The 21,828-nt window shown below is 50.8% G+C and overlaps 1 protein-coding gene across 1 annotated transcript; it reads right to left on the bottom strand.

Moving 5' to 3' along the window:
• Nucleotides 1-2,427: 2,427 nt before the first annotated feature.
• On the bottom strand, nt 2,428-11,411 carry LOC129735094 (vigilin-like). The gene is given in 13 exon segments (XM_055700466.1): nt 2,428-2,448; nt 3,725-3,811; nt 4,145-4,258; nt 4,520-4,624; nt 4,929-5,068; nt 5,941-6,040; nt 6,544-6,648; nt 7,210-7,317; nt 7,532-7,570; nt 7,573-7,740; nt 8,577-8,792; nt 9,264-9,470; nt 11,109-11,411. Coding segments are annotated over 13 exon segments (1,713 nt in total).
• Nucleotides 11,412-21,828: the final 10,417 nt, after the last annotated feature.

Raw genomic sequence — 21,828 nt, 5'->3', positions numbered from 1 at the left:
GCCCACCATGGCCCACCACGGCTTGCCACGGCACACTACAGCCCACCACAGCCCACCACGGCCCATTACAGCCCGCCACGATCCGTCGCGGCATGCCACGGCCCGCCACAGAGTGTCCCAGCCCGCCAAAGCCCGACCCAGCCAACCACAGTCCGTACCAGCCCACCACAGCCCACCACAGCCCTCCACAGCCCTCCACGGCCCACCACGGCCCACCATAATCCACAACGGCCCGCCAGACCCCACCACAACCCGTCACAGCCCGTCCCAGACCGCCACAGCCCGTCTTGGCATGCCACAGCACATCCAAGACTGCCACAGCCGGTCCCAGCCCACCACAGCCCGTCCCAGCCCACAACAGCCCGTCCCAGCCCACCACAACTTATCCCAGCCCACCACAGCCCGTCCAACACAGCCACAGCCCGTCCCAGCCCACCTCAGCCCACAACAGCCCGTCCCAGCCCACCACACCTTATCCCAGCCCACCACAGCCCGTCCCAGCCCGTCACAGGCCACCACAGCCTGTCGCAGCTCACCAAAGCCCGTCCCAGCTCACCACAGCCCACCACGGCCCACCACGGCACGCCACGGCCCACCACGGCCCGCCAAGGCCCAACAGGGCCCACCACGGCCCGTCAGAGCCCGCCACAGCCCGCCAAACCCCGTCCCAGCCTACCACAGCTTATCCCAGCCCACCACAGCCCACCACAGCTTATCCCAGCCCACCACAGCCCACCACAGCCCGTCCCAGCCCGTCCCAGCCCACCACAGCCCGTCCCAGCCCACCACAGCCCGTCCCAGCCCACCACAGCCCGTCCCAGCCCGTCCCAGGCCACCACAGCCCGTCCCAGGCCACCACAGCCCGTCCCAGGCCACCACAGCCCACCACAGACTGTCCCAGCCCACCACAACTTATCCCATCCCACCACAACGCGTCCGAGCCCATCCCAGCCCACAACAGCCCACCACGGCCCACCATAATTCACAACAGCCCGCCAGACCCCACCACAGCCTGTCACAGGCCATCCCAGACCGCCACAGCCCGTCTTGGCACGCCACAGCACATCCAAGACTGCCACAGCCGGTCCCAGCCCACCACAGCCCGTCCCAGCCAACCACACCTTATCCCAGCCCACCACAGCCCGTCCAAGACAGCCACAGCCCGTCCCAGCCCACCACAGCCCACCACTGCCCACCACGGCACGCCACGGCCCACCACTGCCCGCCACGGCCCAACAGGGCCCGCCACGGCCCGTCACAGCCCGTCCCAGCCCGCCACAGCCCACCACAGCCCGCCAAAGCCCGTCCCAGCCTACCACAGCTTATCCCAGCCCGCCAAAGCCCATCCCAACCCGTCCCAGGCCACCACAGCCTGTCACAGCTCAACAAAGCCCGTCCCAGCTCACCACAGCCCGTCCCAGCCCACCACGGCCCACCACGGCCCACCACTGCTAGCCACGGCCCATTACTACGCCGCCACGGGCCGTCACGGCACGCCACGGCCCAACACGGCCCACCACGGCCCGTCACAGCCCATCCGAGCCCGCCACAGCCTACCACAGCCCGCCAAAGCCCGTCCCAGCCTACCACAGCTTATCCCAGCCCACCACAGCCCATCACAGCCCACCACAGCTCGTCCCAGCCCACCACAGCCCATCCCAGCCCATCACAGATGGTCCCAGCCCACCACAGCCCACCACAGCCCGTCCCAGGTCACCACAGCCCGTCCCAGCCCACCACGGCCCACCACGGCCCAACAGGGCCCACCACGGCCCGTCCCAGCCCGCCACAGAGTGTCCCAACCCGCCAAACCCCATCCCAGCCCGCCACAGCCCGTCCCAGCCCGCCACAGCCCGCCCCAGCCCGCCACAGCCAGTCCCAGGTTACCACAGCCCACCAGGGCCCACCACGGCCCACCAGGGCCCACCAGGGCCCACCACGGCCCACCACGGCCCACCACGGCCCACCACGGCCCACCACGGCCCACCACGGACCACCACGGACCACCACGGACCACCACGCCCCGCCACCCGCCCACCACGGCCTGCCACGGCCCAACACGGCCCACCACGGCCCACCACGTTTCACCAGACCCCACCACATCCCGTCACAGGCCGTCCCAGACCGCCACAGCCCGTCTTGGCACGCCACAGCCCATCCAAGACCGCCACAGCCCGTCACAGCCCACCACAGCCCGTCCCAGCCCACCACAGCCCGTCCCAGCCCACCACAGCCCACCACAGCTTGTCCCAGCCCACCACAGCCCACCAAAGACTGTCCCAGCCCACCACAGCTTATCCCATCCCACCACAGCCCGTCCCAGCCCGTCCAAGCCCACTGCAGCCCACCATGGCCCGCCATGGCCCACCACATCCCGCCACGGCCCACCACAGCCCACCACTACCTGTCCTGGCCCGCCACAGCCCGTCACAGGCCGCCACAGCCCGTCTTGGCACGACACAGCTCATCCAAGACCGCCACAGCCAGTCCCAGCCCACCACAGACCACCACAGCCCGTCCCAGCCCACCACACCTTATCCCAGCCCGTCCCAGCCAACCACAGCCCACCACGTCCCACCACAGCCCACCACTGCCCGTCCCTGCCCGCCACGGCCCACCACAGCCCACCAGTGCCCGTCCATGCCCGCCACAGACCACCCTGACCCGTCACGGACTACCACGGCCCGCCACACCTTGCCAGAGCCCACCACGGCCCGTCACAACCCGTCTCGGCCCGCCACAGCCCGCCACAACCCGTCTCGGCCCGTCCCGGCCCGCCACGGCCCACCACGGCCCGCCACGGCCCACCACGGCCCGCCACGGCCCACCACGGCCCGCCACGGCCTACCCTGGCCCGCCACGGCCTACCCTGGCCCGCCACGCCTTGCCAGAGCCCACCACGGCCCATCACAGCCCGTCCCAGCCCACCAAAGCCCACCACAGCCCTCCACAGCACGTCCCAACCCGTCCCAGCCCACCACAGCCCGTCCCTGCCCGCCATGGCCCACCACGGCCCGCCAGAGCCCACCCAGTCCCGCCACGGCCCACCACAGCCCACCCCTTTCCCATCCCGGCCCAAAACGACCCACCACGATCCACCAAAGTCCACCACAGCCCACCACAATTCTCCACGGCCCATCCCAGCCCACCACAGCCCGTCCCACCCCGTCCCACCCCGTCCCACAGCCCGTCCCAGGCCGTCCCACAGCCCATTGCAGCACATCACAGCTCGTTCCAGACCACCAGAGCCCGTCCCAGCCCACCTCAAGCTCACCAGAACCCACCACAGCCCACCACAGCCCGTCCCAGACCACCACGGCCCACCACAGCCCGTCCCAGCCCACCAGAACCCGTCCCAGCCTGTCCCAGCCCACCACAGCCCGTCCCAGACCACCAGAACCCGTCCCAGCCCGTCCCAGACCACCACAGCCCGTCCCGGCCCACCGCAGACCGTCCCAGCCCGCCCCGGCCCACCGCAGACCGTCCCGGCCCGCCCCGGCCCACCACGGCTCGTACCAGACCACCACGGCCCGTCCCAGCCCGTCCCGGCACACCGCGGCCCGCCTCAACACGTCCCATCCCACCACGGCCCATCCCGGCCCACCACGGCCCGGCCCATCCACGGCCCCGACCACCAGAACCCGTCCCAGCCCACCACAGCCCGTCTCAAGCTCACCAGAACCCACCACGGCCCGGCCCACCTGTGTTAGGAACAATATCTCACCTTCTTGATGTTGGCACCTCCTTTCCCTACAATGTTCTTGTGGAACTGTTTGCAGATGGGGACAGAAATAGAAAAGCTGTTTTCAACCTAAGGGAGAAAGGAAGGGAGACATGAAGTTTACACTGTCGTGGCAAGGGAGGCCCGACTTCAGGAGCTCTGATAAACGAGCTTTTGAAAACAGGCTTAGACCCAAGGAAGTTCTCTATACGAGGGACTTTTGTAAGACTAAACAAAGGCAAGGACGTTCCCCTATAGCCTTCCCATAACAGGTACTATCCCCCCGCCTCCATTCAGCCAAAACAGCGCCGACAGCTCCCTCCTCTTGAGGTGTTTTAGCTCTACCCAAGCCAGTAGAGCTCTGCTTTGCCCCAGGGTTATCCAGGCACGTAGGAGGGAAGAGCAGGCAGAAGACCTCCTTACCAGGTCTGCCACCATCTTTTGCATGTACTCGGTGCACTTCTCCACCTCGTTTTTGGGACCTCGGAGTTGGACGATGTCACTCTTGTGTGCAGGGTCTGCGAAGCTGATGATAACCTGCAGGAGCGGTCATTTCTAGTTAGCTCAAGCAAAAGCAAGAACCCTTGTGTCAGACACATGCAAAGGTTGGGGGGATCCTACTCATGCCCTTTTCCCATTCAGAAAAGGGGAACCGTGTTAGCGGCCTCTGGCTAAAAGAACTATCTTCTCAGACACTTGCGCTACAGAGCCACTAAAGTTACGACTTCTGTGACGACAGGCCTACTACCCATGTAGGAAATAACCCCTCTGGATTCCTCCTCTCCTACAAAGCCTTACCTCTGGGAATTGCTCCCGGATTTCCCAGACCCGCTCAGCCTTCTGCCCAATGATGGTCCGGTGGAATTTCTGCTCAACGATTAGGTCCGCAGCGTGTTCATTTTCCTGATGGGAACAGAGGGCACACTGAGTGTTCAGCCGGAGAGCCATCTACTTTGACTTAGCGGTTTGCTGCCCGACGGTTTACTTGCCAGCACTGTCCCTCTTTTCTCCAGACCAAATTCACTCTGCGTTGACAGAGAAGGGCTACCCGAGGGAACAGGGGAAGACATTTGTGAAGAGGAACTTGCACTTGTCATGAGATCCAAGTGCTCGGTGGGCAAGAAGGTGGGCTCGCACCAGAAGGTTACAAGGGAACACGAGAGCCCAAACCCTGCAGTCTCCCAAACATCACGTCCTACCCACTCACCATACGGGAAGCGAGTTCCAGCAGCTCTTTCTTGGCCTGTGGGACCCCCTGTGGGTCTCCTTCCATTCTGATCGGGTTGCTCTTCTCGTTGTCCGGGGGAATGCGCACAGACACCTTGTACAGATCCTTCATCCTGTTAACTTCGAGGCAAGGACTGTGGTGACGCCATCTGCTAGGCAAAGACCTGGAAGCAAGGCACCTTGATTATCACTGCTCAGAGGCTGTTGAGGAAGTAAAGCCGCCTCTGGGAAGGGCTCAGCGGGGTAGGGTTGAGACAGGGGAAATTGCCTCTTCCCCCTGGAGTTCACTGAGAGCAGACCTGTGCCACACGAGAGCCTGTCCAAGTAAATACCGTGGCATCTACAGAGCCCATTGTTCCCTTGTCAGAGCCAGGCGTGTTTCTTCCCCAAACAGTATCACATTTAGAGCAGAGGACAATCGTTCCTTTCTACCCCAAACTCTTGGCTGGGGTCACGTTGCAGTGCTATCAAACTAGCAGACCGCAACAAGGCTTTACCGTTGACCATATTCTACTGCCGGTGCTGTAGCGCCTTCCTCCAGAGGCCAGACCACACTGCTCCTCCTCCAGCTGACACCCTCTCCCACAAGCCACAGGGCTATTTAACCCCTTAGCGGGAACCAGCTACACCTGCACGTCATCCACGTCAATCAACCCACTGCCTCTGAGGCAAGGCCACAGCTGCGTGTTATCAATGCTAATCAACCCACCGCCTTCATTCCTCTACAGGGAGAAGCTCACCAAGCACATTTCCACCACCCACAACTGGCTGCTAAAATGTCATTCGCACAGAGAAGTAATTCCACTACTGTTCAGGCTCCCAAGGTACTTTCACACGTTAAAGCCATCGCAAGGCCTCACGGCCCATTTCTCTCCTTGTACCACCACCACTCCAGAAAAGCAGAGGAAACGTGATGGAGACAGCACACTGGGTGAGCTACAGAGCCCCTGATACCATCTACTAAACACGAAGAGTGTGAGCATGGGAAGGACTAGAAAGGCACTCCACTTACCGTTTAGCTGCGTTCTTGCCAATGAGGGGTCGGTGGAATTGGTGGTCAGCCTTGATTATTGCATAATCCATGCCGTGGATCTAAAAATAATTATATTTTTATATCTATATCTTTATATGTATGTATGTACCTTATTATATATTATATTATATAGGGCCAGGTAGGACAGGCCACCGCTTCTGTCTCGTGCCCTAAGTAACTGCCTACTGCCAGTATTGGCACTGTCTCACCAGCGGTCAGCTACAAGCACTTCTGCTCTTAAGCAGAGCACAAGCATTCCTCTGCTTTGAGAAGAGAGCATTGTGCTCATGAAACATTGAAAAGACTCACTTCTATGCCTCTCCAGCTATAACCAAGAGAATCCTTCCTTCTCCGCACCAAAAAAATTAATGCTGACTTTTCAAGGATGCTATGGATGAGTTTCATAACCAAGGGGTGTCATCCACCTGCCACACAATTTGTCTCCTGCAAGTTCGATTAAGCATGCCAAGACATCCTATGGATGTGACAAACACCTCATCACCTCTGCTCTGTTGCCCCTTCTTCCCCCAGTTTCTTACTGGAACTAGTAACTCCAGCTCACCAGTTCCTTGAGCATGGCTTCAATCTGTTCCTGAGCCACATGCACATCTTCTGTAGGTCCTTCCAAAGTGATGTTATCCTCTCCTCCAGTGAATTTGATGTGAACCTTGAGGTGAAGGACAATGAATCTCTTCAGAATTTGCCAAGATCCAAGCCAGGCCAATGCTTTTGGTCAGGCCTACACCATCGATCCCTGCCACTGAGAGATGTGCTCCTTCCCAAAAAGCCCAGACCAAATCCCCACAATTTTACAAGTCAGAAACTTAACAATTTCGGCCATATGGCAGTGCCTAGAGCCCAAGGCTCTGGTGCCGTCCCGGTTTCTGCAAGGGCTTTGGAGAAGTTTACTCATTTAGCCTTTATCTAGATACCGTCTAACTCCCCAGGGAGAAGCCTTGCTGCACTCGCCATTTCCAGGTATCCTACTACATCAGTTCTCAAAACAGCACCACATAAAGCTTCCTTGGAAGGGCTCAACCCATGACAATAACATAGGAGGAGCAGTGTTTGCAGCAGTAAAAGAGAGGGTTCCCTTGAACAGCAAAGATCTGTGTCATTTCCCCCTGGGTTTACCCACGCTAGAATACACCTCTCTCTTTCATGACGAGTGATCTGGACTAAACCTTTTTCTACGCCGGGGGTGCTAAGCTAACCAGCTCACCCATACCTTTGGCATCTGCTGAGTTATTTTGGCCAGGTTCTGTCCTTTCTTTCCAATAATGAAACGATGAAGCCAAGAGGGGGCAGAGACCGAGGAGACGGTAAAACTGTTGGCCTGAGAGACAGAAAAACAGAGAAGCTGTTTGATGGACAAACTGGAAGAGGCCTTCACAACAATTCAGTTCCAATTCCCATGCTGCACCTCCGGTATTGACTTCTAAGCTGCACCTCTAATGGCCCAAGAGAGAGCACCCCCGCTACACCTGTCAGTGCTCACAAATGGATCTTCATGGGACCTTCAAAGGAGGCCTAGCCCATCTTGTTAGTACCTTTGCATAGACGTCAGTCAATGCTTGCCCAAGTTTTTCAGAGGCTCGCCTCGCAGTATCACCGTCCCCGAGCTCCTGTCAGTGGCTGGGATCTCGACAGAGACTCCAGTCTTCTCCAAGATCTCCTGCAGGGAATTCCCCTTGGGGCCGATGACATACTTGTGCTGGGACTTCTTCACCTCCACTGCAAGAGTAGTAGTCTTCTTTTTCTGTAGGGGCAGAGACACTGAGGCATCAATCACAAGGGGGCGGGGAAGGACAAGAGCGACAGGAAGAGGCACAAGATGCAGTCAAACTCTGCACCCAGCAAAGAGCAAAGCCAAGCTGAGCACAGTGGCTCGGCAGCACCCTAGCACCCCTTGGACCCCTGCCTACAGAAAGCCTTGTGCTCAAAAATTCACAGGGCAAGTACAAAACTAGCATGCTGGGTCAAGCTCCCTGGGACACGGCATGCAAGAGACCACACACGCACACAGGCATGTCGTTGTCGTCGTCCCCGTCCCCCCGTTGGACAACAGGGTTCAACTCCCAGCCGTCTCCCAGGCAGTGCTGTGATGCAACACTGTGCAGGCTATAAGCCGATTGTTGAAATCCGGACTGGTACAAATACAGACCTAACCACGAGGAAAAACAGCCCAGCAACCCACAACAAGGATATTCACAGCAGCGTTGGCTGTGGGAAATAAACTGGAGTGACATTCACTCTTCAGCAACTTCTACTTAGGTAGCAACTTTGATACTGTCAGCTGGCCACCACTGTAGACTTCACGCTTCTTTCCTTCCTTAGTAGCACCGGTGTGAACAAGAGCTATTGGTGGCCTGCTAATTCCCACGATACAGAAAAGCCAGAAATCTGTCACCTCCCGGATAGTATCAGCCCAGCTCCCACTCTGCCGAGTGAGGAAACGGTAGGATTCGGGGTCATGTACTGCAAGGGCTGCTGAGCCAGGTGCAACAGAGGGGTGCACAAAAGTAGAACAAGAAGGGAAGAGTGCCTAGGAGCAGGTGCCAGGGGAAGGTGGGAAGCTTTATGGACCATCCGTACCTTCTCCTCATAGATCTTCTTAACGCGAGCCACAGCCTGGGCTAGTTGCTCCTTTTCTCCGGTGAAGACTATCTCGGTCTTGTTGACACTGGGTGGAGGAATGTCGATGCGCGTCCCTGTGTCCTGCATGAGCTCCCTCCCCAGCTTGTTGTAAGGGCCGGCAATGAAAGGGTGGTACACTTGCTCCACGTCCAGCCGCTCCACGGCACGCTTATCCTGGAAGAGCCCGCAACAGACCTTGGTGGGAACTGCCCTCTGTATTACAGTCTCTGCCAGGCACAGCTAAGTTCCCAGGGCTGTCCTGCCTGACACTCTGGCCCAAGCAACCTCAGTTTGCGGGCTTGTAGATCTCCACCTCTTTCCATCTACAAATATGGTTGCTGCTGCTGCTCCTTGTTTACGATATTCACCCCTGTGATCTCCTGCCTTACCTCAGCTGGCACCTAAGACGCGTCGCTTCAACTATCAAATGCTTGTTTTGGCCTCAGAGATGGACAAAACGCAGCACAAGAAGTTTCAGGACCTGGCAGCGGTGCTCACACAGCCGGCGAGTGGCACAGTATACCTCTCCGTTCAGGCTAACGTTAGCCACTGACTGTAGCCACGGTGGCTACAAACTCCGACTATACCGTGGGGAAGCAAAAAGGCTGACCAGCTAATGCCATGAGAGAGATCATACTGAGGTACCTGCTCAGCGGAGATAAGCAGGATCTCGTGCCGGGCCTTCTCAATCCCTTCTTTAGTGCCGCTGATCTTGATCTGGTTGCTGGGGTCATCTGGGCAGGGGACCTGCATTTTGGTTGCAGTTTTGAGCTTCAGGTCCTGCAGCCTCTCACCCTTCTTTCCAATGACAAAACGGTGGTGCTCCTTGGGGATGGCAACTGTTGCTGAAGCCTGCGGCAGAAGAACCAAGCGTCTGTGAAAAGCCTTGCCTGCACTGGCAGATCCACAGGAACAGAGCCAGGGAAAGCAAGGTAGACGCTGCTCAGCGGTACTGCTCCTCAGAGCAAACACAACGCCTTCCCAGCACATTCTGTCTGAGGGCTGACACTGTACCAGCTGATCTACAGTGCCTCCATGCCAGGAGTATAAAGCCCACCTTTCCCTCAAAACCCTTCTGTTTGCACAGGAGCAGTACCCTGAATTAGCAAAGGCCTTCCGACACAGACGAGGAGGTGCCTCTCCTCCAGTGTAAGACACCAGGCAACAACTGAGATGGCAGCGCACAGCTGGAGTTTATCTGAACTCTGACATCTGCTGCCAAGGCTACAGAGAACAAGACGTACAGTATGACTCCTAGGAAAGAGAAATTCAACACCAGAAACCTACTGCAGGAGGCAGGCAGCTAGCACATGCTTACCGCTACTTAAGTGCTAGGTGTCTTCAAGTGTAGCACATGCGGCTCCTGGGACTGCTTCTGGAAGGCCCCACATGCAAAAGGGGTCCTTCTCAGTCTACCATTAAAGGGCTGCTCTATACAAGGGCTTCCCGACTTCTTCCCTTCTCATTGAGTTTTTGCAGGTCTGGTAGCTGATGACTGCTATCGTGCTCCTGATCCCTCTGATTAGGTAACCACTAACAGCAATCAGACAATGAAAATGCAAGCTATAATGGAAAAATAAAAGGTGAAGAAAAGATCACTCGGTGTGACTTTTCAGCTCTGTGTTCCTGTCCTGAAGCCAGCCAAGCCTAAGAGAAGCTGGAATACAGACACACCTTCCAGACCTGGGGCCAGGGCAGTAGGAGGTATATTTGAGAACAGTGGCTCGTGGATCTGTGGCGGCACAACCTGAACTGTTTTTTCAGATGCACTTTGTGGATGTAGGGTTTCGTTCCTTTCTCTTTCCTCTGGCAGGGTATGACACAGGGGCTGAACAGCACTAAGCAGACATGGTATTAACATCGCATTACCTACCTTTGGCATTATACTTTAAAACACACTGCAACACCTGGCTGCGATACATCCTAACAAGAGCTACCACCTTGACTATGAGCTCAAGAACCATAAGGAAAGAGATCAAAACCTAGAGGACTGAAGCAACCGAAACAACAGGGTTGTGGCTCCTTACCAGTGTGCCTTGAGTTACACAAGGCAGAACCCTGACCCGAAGCTTTTGGCTTTTGGCAGGACTTCCTTTTCTCTACTTTTCTTTCTCCCAGCCTTCCACGTTCTCCTCTGAAGGACCTCAGGAAAAGCACCGTCCCGTTCTCACACACTACTAGCTTTGTGTGTGAGGCTCCTGCACCAGCACCTCAGCACAAAGTCACTGGTTGCAACTCAGATGTTCCAGAGATGGCAGACTCCACGCTTCATGCAACACCGCGGCCTGTAATTAACTTGGAACCCTATTTGAAGCCTCATTCCCATTCCAAATTGCCAATTGGGTGCTTTGAAAACGTATGGCGAAGCTGAATTAGTCACGTAACAGCATACCTCTTTGGCTTACAAGCACACGGGCCCAAGGGTCTCAAAGCATTTGCGAGTCTTGGGGAAGAGCAAAGACGAAGGCAGAAACAGTTAGATGCCCTCACCTGAGTCTGCAGCCGAGCGACAATCTGCTTCCGAGCCTTCGTGACTGCTTCCGCCTTGCCAGAGACCACGATCGAAAGGCCCTGGTCCTTTGCGAGAGACAGCTCCAGGTGAGCCCCTGTCTTCTGCATGATGTCAAGGCAGATCTTGGCCTGCTCGCCTTCTCCAAACTGATTCATGTCCTTGTATTTCCTCTCCTCCAGTGGCACATGGAACACCTGCTCAGCCACGGGACAGACAAAAGCAGGGCACAGCAAGGTGCCAGTGTGCTTTTGATTATCAGTGTCTCCCTCTCTTACTGCCATACAGGAGGACTTCACTGGTGTACTAAGTTCCCAGATTTAGGCGACCCATCAGCCTTTCCAGTGGAGACACCAGCTGCAGTTACCCCACAGCCCCTCCGGGAGGGTCCCTATAGACACCGCCACCCTGCAGGAGCGGGCTGGAAACTAGGACCACGTGTGGCAATCAGTTAGCTGAGGGGAATGTGCTCGAGCTTGTCTAGACAAGGAAAGGTAACACCTTGCTGTTAAGTGCCGGTAGTTAACCACCAATCAGGGATTGCCTAGTATGCAAGGCTTAGCCTCAAGAACCAATTAGTTTAAAACGCGCAGCTTCTGAAAGTGTAGAAAACCTCGTGCTTCTGTACAACACATTGACATTTGCTTGCATCAAGCTGCGTCCCGTCTCTTCATTCGCCGCAAATTGGTGACCCCGACGTGATGTGTTTAAGGATCTGACGTGAAGGGCTCTCAAATCGCCTATCTGAGCGACACGCAGCGAATCCCACAGAACTCTGAATGATCTGCTGAAAGGAAGCAGGAGCCGGCCTGAAATCCCTCCGGAGGTGAGAGGTGAGCTGTGGGAAATCCGTAACAGGGAATCAGGCTTCGTCCCCAGAAAGAGACGTATATGGACTCATGAAGGGTCTTCTAGTCAGATCAGGGAGTCCGTGCCTCAGTCTCCTCAAATGGTGACCCCTATGGTGGTGTTCCCAAGCCTTGGAAGAATAAGGACGGAACTGATCGGTAAAAAAAGACAGCTCATGGAAGAAGGCTGCGTTCCGGAGGAGACGGCTTGGCTGAACGATCGCCTTGCTGGCTGGACCAGGCGGACAACCCAAACCCCGAGGATAACACCTGTATTCATCGAGACAGGTGAGCAGCCAAGAAACTTTAGAGACTTGGAAAGAATGAAAGTGTGTACAGACAGCAGCCAATTGTGTGATGCTGCCGCGGAGGGGAACTCCGTGTCGGGAATGCATTTAGCACCTTGGTGGCAAATTCTGACTACTCTTTGCCAAGTGTGGACTAATTCTACTAACGGTGCTAAACCAGAGGAAGCTGTAAATTCCACCGACAGCGCGACTCTTCTCAAGACACCATCAGCGATGGTGATTCCGTCCACACCTCCTCTGCCCCCAAAGCTTCTGTCACTGATTGCAGCGACCCTCGCAACACAGGACCAAGCACAGGAACAGGACAACTCGGACAATGATTTCATTGACACTGATAAACCTTTTGATCCAGGTCCTATTGACGTGCGGAATTTGACTCTATAACTCGAAAGTTATAAAGTAGGTATGTTTATTGCGCGCAGATGCACGGGGGATCGCTCCTCCACAAGCGTGCATACCCGAAGTGACGAACCATCTCACATTTATACAATGAACAAATGAATATTCAATTAACGCCTATACATATTTGTTACCTAAACCCCGCTTCGTATGTTAATTAGCTTATCAGTCCGTTTCCTGGAATGTGGTGGTCTTGCAGGTTTGTAGGTGATTCATGTTCTTGTGACCATCCGATCTTCTTCAGGTGATTCATGTCCTTGTGACCACCCGATCTTCTTCAGGTGATTGTGACCACCCAATCTTTTCCAGCAAGGAGACTTAACACTCCCTCCCTCTAGATAGCATTTGAATGTCTCTCATCTTTTCTTATTCTCTTTTAAATAGCCCCTTTGTTAGAGGAAGAAGGGCAGGCGTCTCCCCTTTGTTAGAGGAAGAGGGGCAGGCGTCTCCCGTCTCCCCTTTGTTAGAGGAAGAGGGGCAGGCGTCTCCTCCAAACTGTGGTTGTCACCGCACCCATGACTAGTCACCATACCCACATTCCTTAAGCAGACACATACAATCACAATCCATGTCCATTATCCCCATTTCACATTATTTCTCCATATCAATCCCCCCTTTTCTATTAAATTAAGTAAATTCTTTTACTTAAGCAGCCTTCCCGAATGATATAAAGCATCATACATAAGTATTACTCTTTTAAACATTCTCCAAATCCACAAATATAACATAATGGTTAGTATTAAGGAAATTCCTAAACTGATCAATAAGATCACAATGGGGTGTACAATAGTGTTAAGAATTCCTGTTGCAGAGGGTGACCAGCCAAAGAGAGTATCCCACCAATTATGGTTTCCATCCTGTTCTACCTTTTTTAAAACTTTCTTGATCCCCTCTACATCATGATGGATCATAAGAAGAGTTTCATGTCCCTTTTCTTTGGTTTCTTCCAGTATACGTTGTAAATCTGCATGTTTTAATAGTTCTTTTATACTGCTTATATTTAGTCCTATGGGGGTAGGAATTATCTGTGATAGGGTAAAACTGGATTTTAAGAATTGATGAGACACTACTGGGGCCGAGTAACTAAAATCGCATCCTATGATAGTAGTAAAATTACAAATACAATAATTTGAATACTGTGCAGTCTCTTTTACCTCCCCATCTATGGTTATTGTGTTACACTTAGTTCTCAAACACGCGCATCCCTTCCCTGCATATATAATTACTGTTTTCAAGTTTGCATTTGGTCGGGCCTCGAAATGACATATTTTCTGATCTGTATCTAAACAAGTATCCTGAGCCATTATAGTATTGCTTTCACAGAGGAAGCCCTGCTGTTCTCGCATAATACAAGATTCTAAATCTACTGTTTGCCACTTGTCGCCTGTCTTTCTGGCCCATGTTCTATGTTCAAAAGGGTATAGGAGCACCCCATTATGGTTAATTCCAAGGGCTACAATGGGGTGTATGGTAATTATTACTGCATTATGTATGGTTAACACAAAAGCTGTGATGGTGTGTGTGTTGGGGTCATAGGTAAAGTTCACCACATTCCACCATGACTGGAGTTTTCTTTCTACCTCCGTAGCACTGTCCCAAACCATCTTTCGAATTTCTGTAGGAAATATGCCTTCCTCTCCTTCTCTTATTATGGATGCAGCTATTGATTGCATCCACATTTGGGCTTGGATGCAACTTAGAGCCAGGGCGACGTCATCCTGTAAACCACCTAATGCCTTAGTGATGAGTTGATGATCTTCCATGTTTATTTGTTCCCACCTGGGGAGTACCTTCGATATCAACCATTGATGTGCCCCTAATGCCAATAATGAAGATTTTAGTGGTTGTTGTAGTTTTGATAGATCGGCCGTGGTGGCGGCTAGTTTATTCATTATCACCTCTGAGTCTATGGAATTTAATACTCAGAGTCCTGTTCCCAACATTCCAGTTACATCTCTCACTATTCTGTTTCGATAAATATTTCCCCTTTTTCTTAACCAAGTTGTCCATCCCTCATAAGAGGTTCGTAAGAAGGGGGAACAGGATGGATTAACATCAGAAACATTGACTTGTATTTTTAACTCTATTCTTTTAAGAGACCATTTTGGGTTAAACAACAGTTGTTGCTGACCTGTATTTCTGATTACATATGGTCCAATTGTATAAATCTTTGGATCTGGTTTAGTTAATTTAAGATCGAGCGTTAATGGGGTTGTTGTAACTGTGGTGGTGGTAGGAACAGTGGTTAGCATGATTGTTTTCAGAAAAAAACACCATAGCTAGTTTTGTCTTTGAGTCCACCTTTCCCATTATTCCAGTGTGGTTTTTCTGGGCATGATTCCAAGGCCAATTATCAGGCTCTTGGTTGTAGGCAAGAGAGAGGGTACAAAAAAACACAAATGGTTTAAACCCACTATTGATCATTTTAAGAATCTAAACGTTAAAATCTGTTTTGATCAAAAATATCTTTGTTTGAGTTGGGGCTTACTAATAACAAGTTGGGCGAGCCTGGCCACTGGCTCAGTCCCCGACTCTTGTTCTATATTGTTTGTTGTGGTGCCCTTCCCATATGGTGGATCCGCAACTGCTCAGGTTCACTTACTTGCCACCCACATTGTTCCCATTTGTCCGAGTAAATTTGAGTTTCAGTTCTTTTTTATCTGGGGTTACTTTCCAAGAAGTTGCAGGGGCTTTCTTAATCCGGGTATGGTGAATTCAAGAATTCTGTCCCTCAACCTTGATTGCAGTGTAGGTGGTGAGTAGGACTTGAAAAGGTCCGGTCCACTGTGGTTCCAGGGTTTTATCTGCAAAACACTTAACGTATACATAGTCTCCTGGTTGTATATCGTGAACAGGTCCATCCAGACCCCTACTGCGTGTTCCCATCATATGCTTCTCAATTCTTATTAATTGTTTGTTTAGTGCCACCATATAGGAAGTCATTGTTTCTTCACCAATCTGTGAAGACATCCCCTTTTGTACCCCATAGGGTCGTCCATATAAAATTTCAAATGGGCTAAGCCCCTCTTTTGCTCTCGGCCTAGTTCGAATTCGTGTAAGAGCTAATGGCAAAGACTGGGGCCAAGTTAGATTTGTTTCTTGGCCTAACTTGACAATCTGTTGTTTGATTAGATGATTCATCTTTTCCACCTGGCCACTCGATTGTGGTCGGTATGAGGTATGTAATTGCCAATCTATTCCTAGATGGTGGCTGATCTGTTGCACTATTCTGGACACAAAATGTGGTCCTCTATCCGAGGACATTGCCGCTGGGACTCCAAACCTAGGTATTATCTCTTGGAGTAGTATTTTGGTCACTTCGCGGGCTTAAGCAGTTCTGCATGGGAAGGCTTCTGGCCAACCTGAAAAGGTATCCATTAGTACCAATATCGATACCCCCCTTTTCTAGGAAGTTCTGAGAAATCGATCTGCCAATGTTGCCCTAGAACATTCCCTCTGCTAATGTTCCCTAGTTTTATTTTATTTGCTGTATTGGGATTATTGCGTAAACACATTTCACATTGCTGAGTCACCTGTTTTATTACAGTATACAAGTTTCACCCTTTCAATTTCTGATTTAGACTTTTATATAAAGTATCAGCTCCCCAATGCGTCTTATTAATAATAGGGCTGTGGTCCATATTAAATTGGATGGTACCACTATACAACCATCCCTCAAATAAGTCCACTTACTTAATTTTATTTTATAATTCATGTCCTGAATTACCTTTAGGTTTTCTTTAGAATAGTTTGGCTCTTGATCTGTACTTACAGTTTGGATTTTACCGTCTGGTATTAAGGATAATTCCTCCTTTCCTACCTCCTCTGTTACTCGTCTGGCCTCATGGTCGGCCAGGCGGTTTCCAATTTCCAAATCAGTGCCTCAGAGTGGGCCATGCCTCACATCAAGGTCTGGCATGGCATATGTTCCCACCACTCAACGCCTGCTGGGTTGCAGCCAACAGCGGAGCTCAAGATTCTTCTTGGTGGCAAACACAGAGGCCAACCCAGTCTTGCCCTTGACTATGCTAGGAGGCACCTGACCAACCTTATTCCTTGTACTTCATTGTCAATGCAGTTTCATCTGCACATCCCATGACAAGTCACTGTCATGGCAAAACACACAGATTTACATTAGTAGAACTACTACAGAGTGTATTTTATTTCACTTTTTCTGCCAATATCCCCACAGCCTTGCTGACCAAGGGATATTGGTTTTCTGAACTAGGCAAGCCTCCCCCTTATCATTTTACTGTAACAGGTAAAGCATTTTTCACCTTTCCTGGAATTTATTTTCAGATACACCTGGTTAAAAATTTCTTTTACTTCAGGGAGGTCCTCTTTTCCTCTTTTCTGCTGAATTAAAGATAAGCTCAATATTTCAATTACTTGATCATATTTAACTTTTAATTTCATTTCCCCTTCTTTAAACGTCTAGATGTTCTAATAAATCTCATCCCAACAAAGATTTTAGTGAATTTGGCATTCTTATTTGGTTTTTTTTTTTTAGTTTGTACTTTAAAGGTTTCAGGATGTTTTCCTGGTGGCCAGCAGCTCCCACAACTGTAACAAATTTATTTATTTATTTATTACTGAAGTTTAACAAGTAAGTTGGTTTTGTATTCACTAAAATTCCACCTCATACCCATTCCCTGCCCTAGAAGGGCCGTTACCGGTCCTGTTGCACTGCAAATGCTGCAGCAATTGGGGTGACATTGTCAGGTCCTTCTGCTCAATTGTCAGCAATAGCAATCCCCTCCTCCTTACCAGCAGAAGGGTTCGGGGCAGGAGATGCTGTTCCTGCTCTGCAGGTTACACAAGCCTGCCTCTGCAGCAGCACTTCTGTTTTAACTCTTTCTTACCCTGAATGCAAATCTGCTACTTGTTGCTTTAAGTCTGTTGTTATTACGTATCATGCCGTTGCAGGCAAACAGAAAACATCCTGCCATGCACCCCAGCATGATTCAGTCGCACCTTCGAGGGGGTACAGGGGTTTGTACAAACTCACCCCAATACTTCAACACTTTCACAGGGTCTTTTGATTCTTCACACACACACGCATGCCTCAGGTTTTACATACATCAGTACAAGTTTTTATATCTTACAACGTGTTTCATTCTGGTTGCTCACACGCCTCAGGTTTTACATACATTAGTACAAGTTTTTATATCTTACAACGTGTTTCATTCTGGTTGCTCCACAGAAGGAACCGCAACCTGAGCTTTTAAACACAGAAATTTCAACAAGAACATCTTTCTAGTTTAGGTCTCAGTTTTTCCCTATCTTTTCTAGAGCCACAATCAAAGATCAGGTGATGTTAATCCCGCACTCTTTTCTAGTGCTAGTACCATAGGATCCCGAGGGGGTACTAATCCACAGTCCTTTTGCCACTCAGGTTTGTCCTGGAGGACAAAGAACATGTCTGCATATGATACTTCATCCCATTTTCCCTCTGTCCTCAGAAACAACATTAATTGCAGGAGAGTGTTATAATCTAACGTTCCTCCCTCCTGAGGCCATTTCGCATCGCTCTCCAATTTATACAAAGGCCACCACTGATTACAATATTTAACCAATTTCCTTCTATTTTCGGTACCACCCTGTCCTACGATATCACTCCAATGTTTTAATATACAACCCAAAGGCGATTTTTCACAGGGCTTACTCCTTCCATTTCCCATTTTGCAATTTTAATTACTTTGTTTTTCTCCGGCCGCCTTAGCCACCCAAGGTCGGAAACGCGGATAGAGCTTTTACTCGTTTTGCACTCAAACGCCTGTCTCAAGCACTCTTGCACTCACACTTAGTCAAAATAATTAAGCTATACACGGAAAATCAAAATGCGCATCTCAATCACACCATTCACACTCTCCGGGCAGCCCGCAGTCACACAAGCAGTATGTTATACGGTACCGTGCACTTATGTACAAACTCTTAGGAACACTAACAGTTCACAAAGTATGCATTTCAATGAACAATTGCCAAAAAACAAACAACAAACAAAAACCAATTTTTCCTGGTCTTAAGCAGAGTGTTAAGTTTTCCGCTATTTGCCACAAATACCAGAATGTTAATATTTTTTCAACATACATTTCATAACTCCGAGTTTTGAACATATAACAAGACAACACATAGAACAAACAAGACACAGAGCGCTATTTCAGTTGTTACATTCCAGGAATTCCCCAATTCTTAAGACAACCTAAAGGAAGTTTTTAGCTTCCTCTTTTTCCTACGCAAAAGTTTCCCTTTTACTTTTGCTGTGAGGTCCCTCTTGTTCCTGTGAGATTCCGCCTTATTCCGTCCCGCCCCCCGCTTTCCGTCACGAGGCCTCCGGGCTTTTAGGAATGGCAGTAACCTCGGGTTTGCTCGATCTGCCCTCAAGATCGCTAGCGGCCACCCCTTGGTCAGCAAACCCCCTCCCAAGGTACCTTTCCTCCTGGGGACTACGCTGCGCGCCGGACGTCTCCGTGCGTCTCACCAGCCGCCCCGTTACTAAACATACCGTTTTATCCGTGGATCCAGGGGTTTCTTTTCTGCTCCCGGGTGAACAGCTGAGAAGAGGAGGCTCCTCCGAGGAAATCTCCCGGGGCGCGCCTAGGAGCGTCCGCTCCGCAGCTGGTCCCTCAGCCGAGCAGAAATCCTCCTGCCTGGCTCGCCAAACTGACGTGCGGAATTTGACTCTATAACTCGAAAGTTATAAAGTAGGTATGTTTATTGCGCGCAGATGCACGGGGGATCGCTCCTCCACAAGCGTGCATACCCGAAGTGACGAACCATCTCACATTTATACAATGAACAAATGAATATTCAATTAACGCCTATACATATTTGTTACCTAAACCCCGCTTCGTATGTTAATTAGCTTATCAGTCCGTTTCCTGGAATGTGGTGGTCTTGCAGGTTTGTAGGTGATTCATGTTCTTGTGACCATCCGATCTTCTTCAGGTGATTCATGTCCTTGTGACCACCCGATCTTCTTCAGGTGATTGTGACCACCCAATCTTTTCCAGCAAGGAGACTTAACACTCCCTCCCTCTAGATAGCATTTGAATGTCTCTCATCTTTTCTTATTCTCTTTTAAATAGCCCCTTTGTTAGAGGAAGAAGGGCAGGCGTCTCCCCTTTGTTAGAGGAAGAGGGGCAGGCGTCTCCCCGTCTCCCCTTTGTTAGAGGAAGAGGGGCAGGCGTCTCCTCCAAACTGTGGTTGTCACCGCACCCATGACTAGTCACCATACCCACATTCCTTAAGCAGACACATACAATCACAATCCATGTCCATTATCCCCATTTCACATTATTTCTCCATATCACTATAGATCTGGAAAAGGAGCTAGACCTTTCCCCCACCCCCTCGTCTCTCCTGATGCATTGATTGTATTTTTGGGGAGGGTGAAAGGGGGTCTGAGGGACTGGTGGCAGCAATGCAAGCGGGAAGGGAGGATTCATAATACATTTGCTATGTCCCTTCTTGAAGTGATGGCAGAGCCTTATACACTCACACCGCATGATTGGAAGTTACTGCTTTGTATGGTACTAACTGATACAGTATATGATGTGGTTATCTGATTTTTGTGAGCTATGTGTAGTGGCCTTGATTGAAAACCTTAATCGGGGAATTGCTGTTAACTATGAGCAGTTGGCTGGAGCAATTAACTGTGCCGATCCTGTGACTCAGGCAAGGTATCCCAGGGACAACTGTTTGCAAATGAATGAGATGGCTATTAAGGCAGTCTGGATGCGGGAGTCTTGCCAGGTCCTAGAGAGTCACTAACTTTAATACTAACTTGATTGATTGGCTTCAGAATATTTTGCAACAAGTCGAGCATGAGGAAGCTCAAGGGTTGCTTTTAAAACAACTAGCTGTGATAATGCCAATGAAAATTGTAAACGGGCAACTTTCACAATCGCAACCCCAACATGTGTCAAACGATTGTCACGCAGAACTCACAGCAGACTGTAATTCTCAGGCTGAGTTCTGGAACGCAGCATAACAGATTTTTGCTTCTCTAATCTCTTCTGTAAGAATAGTACACACTTTTAACTTACTTAGTAAATTAGGCTGCTAGCTTGCTAAACAAAGTAATACTACAAATACTGTTCTTTTTTTTCTGGCTTATTAACAGATGTTGATTCTGTCCATCATATGTTGCTACAGAACCGAGTTGCTATTGATTTTTATTATTAGCACAGGGACACAAGTGTGAAGACTTTGATAGGATGTGTTACATGAATCTGAGTGACCACTGTGAATTAATTTACAAAAGTATACAAAACTCAAAAGCCTTAAAACAAAGATCTGCAACAGAGCCAGGGGCGGGATGCCTTTGGTCTCTTCTCACGGCTGGGAAACTTTGGGCCATGACTCAAAAGTATTACAGGATTTATTATAATTATCTTTAACCACCTTATTGATGTTTGCCTTATGTCTCCCATGCTTTTTTTTCCCCTGTATTCAGTGTTTAGTTGATTGTAACACCAAGCAGGTCATGGTCACCCAGCTACACACACCCTTTGCCTCGTCGCAGTTAACAAGCAAAAAAGAGGATAGAGAATGTCTGAAGAGAGAGATAGGAGAGGAAACTGGAGAATTATTTGACCTAACAAGAGATGAGAGAACAGCTGGGTATTGTGAAGGAGAATAGGAAAGATAAACATGGTTATTTAGTGTTTAATAGGTGTCTGCACACTTGTCGAGATATATAGTTTTGTAACTACAGGAGTGGTTTCTGCCCTGAGCCTGGTGGCGCGCACAGCTGCGGCTTGTGTCCTGGCTCAGAGATGTAAACAGGGGCTTCTCTGTTAGGGTAAAGTGTCTCTCTTTGCATAAAAAAGAGGGAAGGAAGGGGATGACCCCAGAGGTATGTTCAGAGAAGGCATGCGATGTTTCGAACTTTTTGACGGAACCAGTTCCTGTTTGGTGTGCCCTTCCGCCTACGTATAATGTTAATCCAAAGGAAGGTGATGTTGTTTACACTTTGCATGTCGAGCATTGTCTTTCTGTAGATGCTAATGTAGTAGGAGGCTAGGATGGGAACGTGTCGCAGCGCTTCTTCTCTTATGCAGAGTAACAGCAGGGAAAGCATTAAAGAGTTCAATCACCTTGTTTGGTAGGCAGTTAAGCATGTGAGTCAAAATTGCCGCTGC

This window comes from Falco cherrug, unplaced genomic scaffold (genome assembly GCF_023634085.1).
Source record: "Falco cherrug isolate bFalChe1 unplaced genomic scaffold, bFalChe1.pri scaffold_32, whole genome shotgun sequence".
NCBI lineage: Eukaryota > Metazoa > Chordata > Aves > Falconiformes > Falconidae > Falco > Falco cherrug.
The sequence above is the reverse complement of the archived record's forward strand: the minus strand, read 5'-3'. Positions and strand labels throughout refer to the sequence as shown.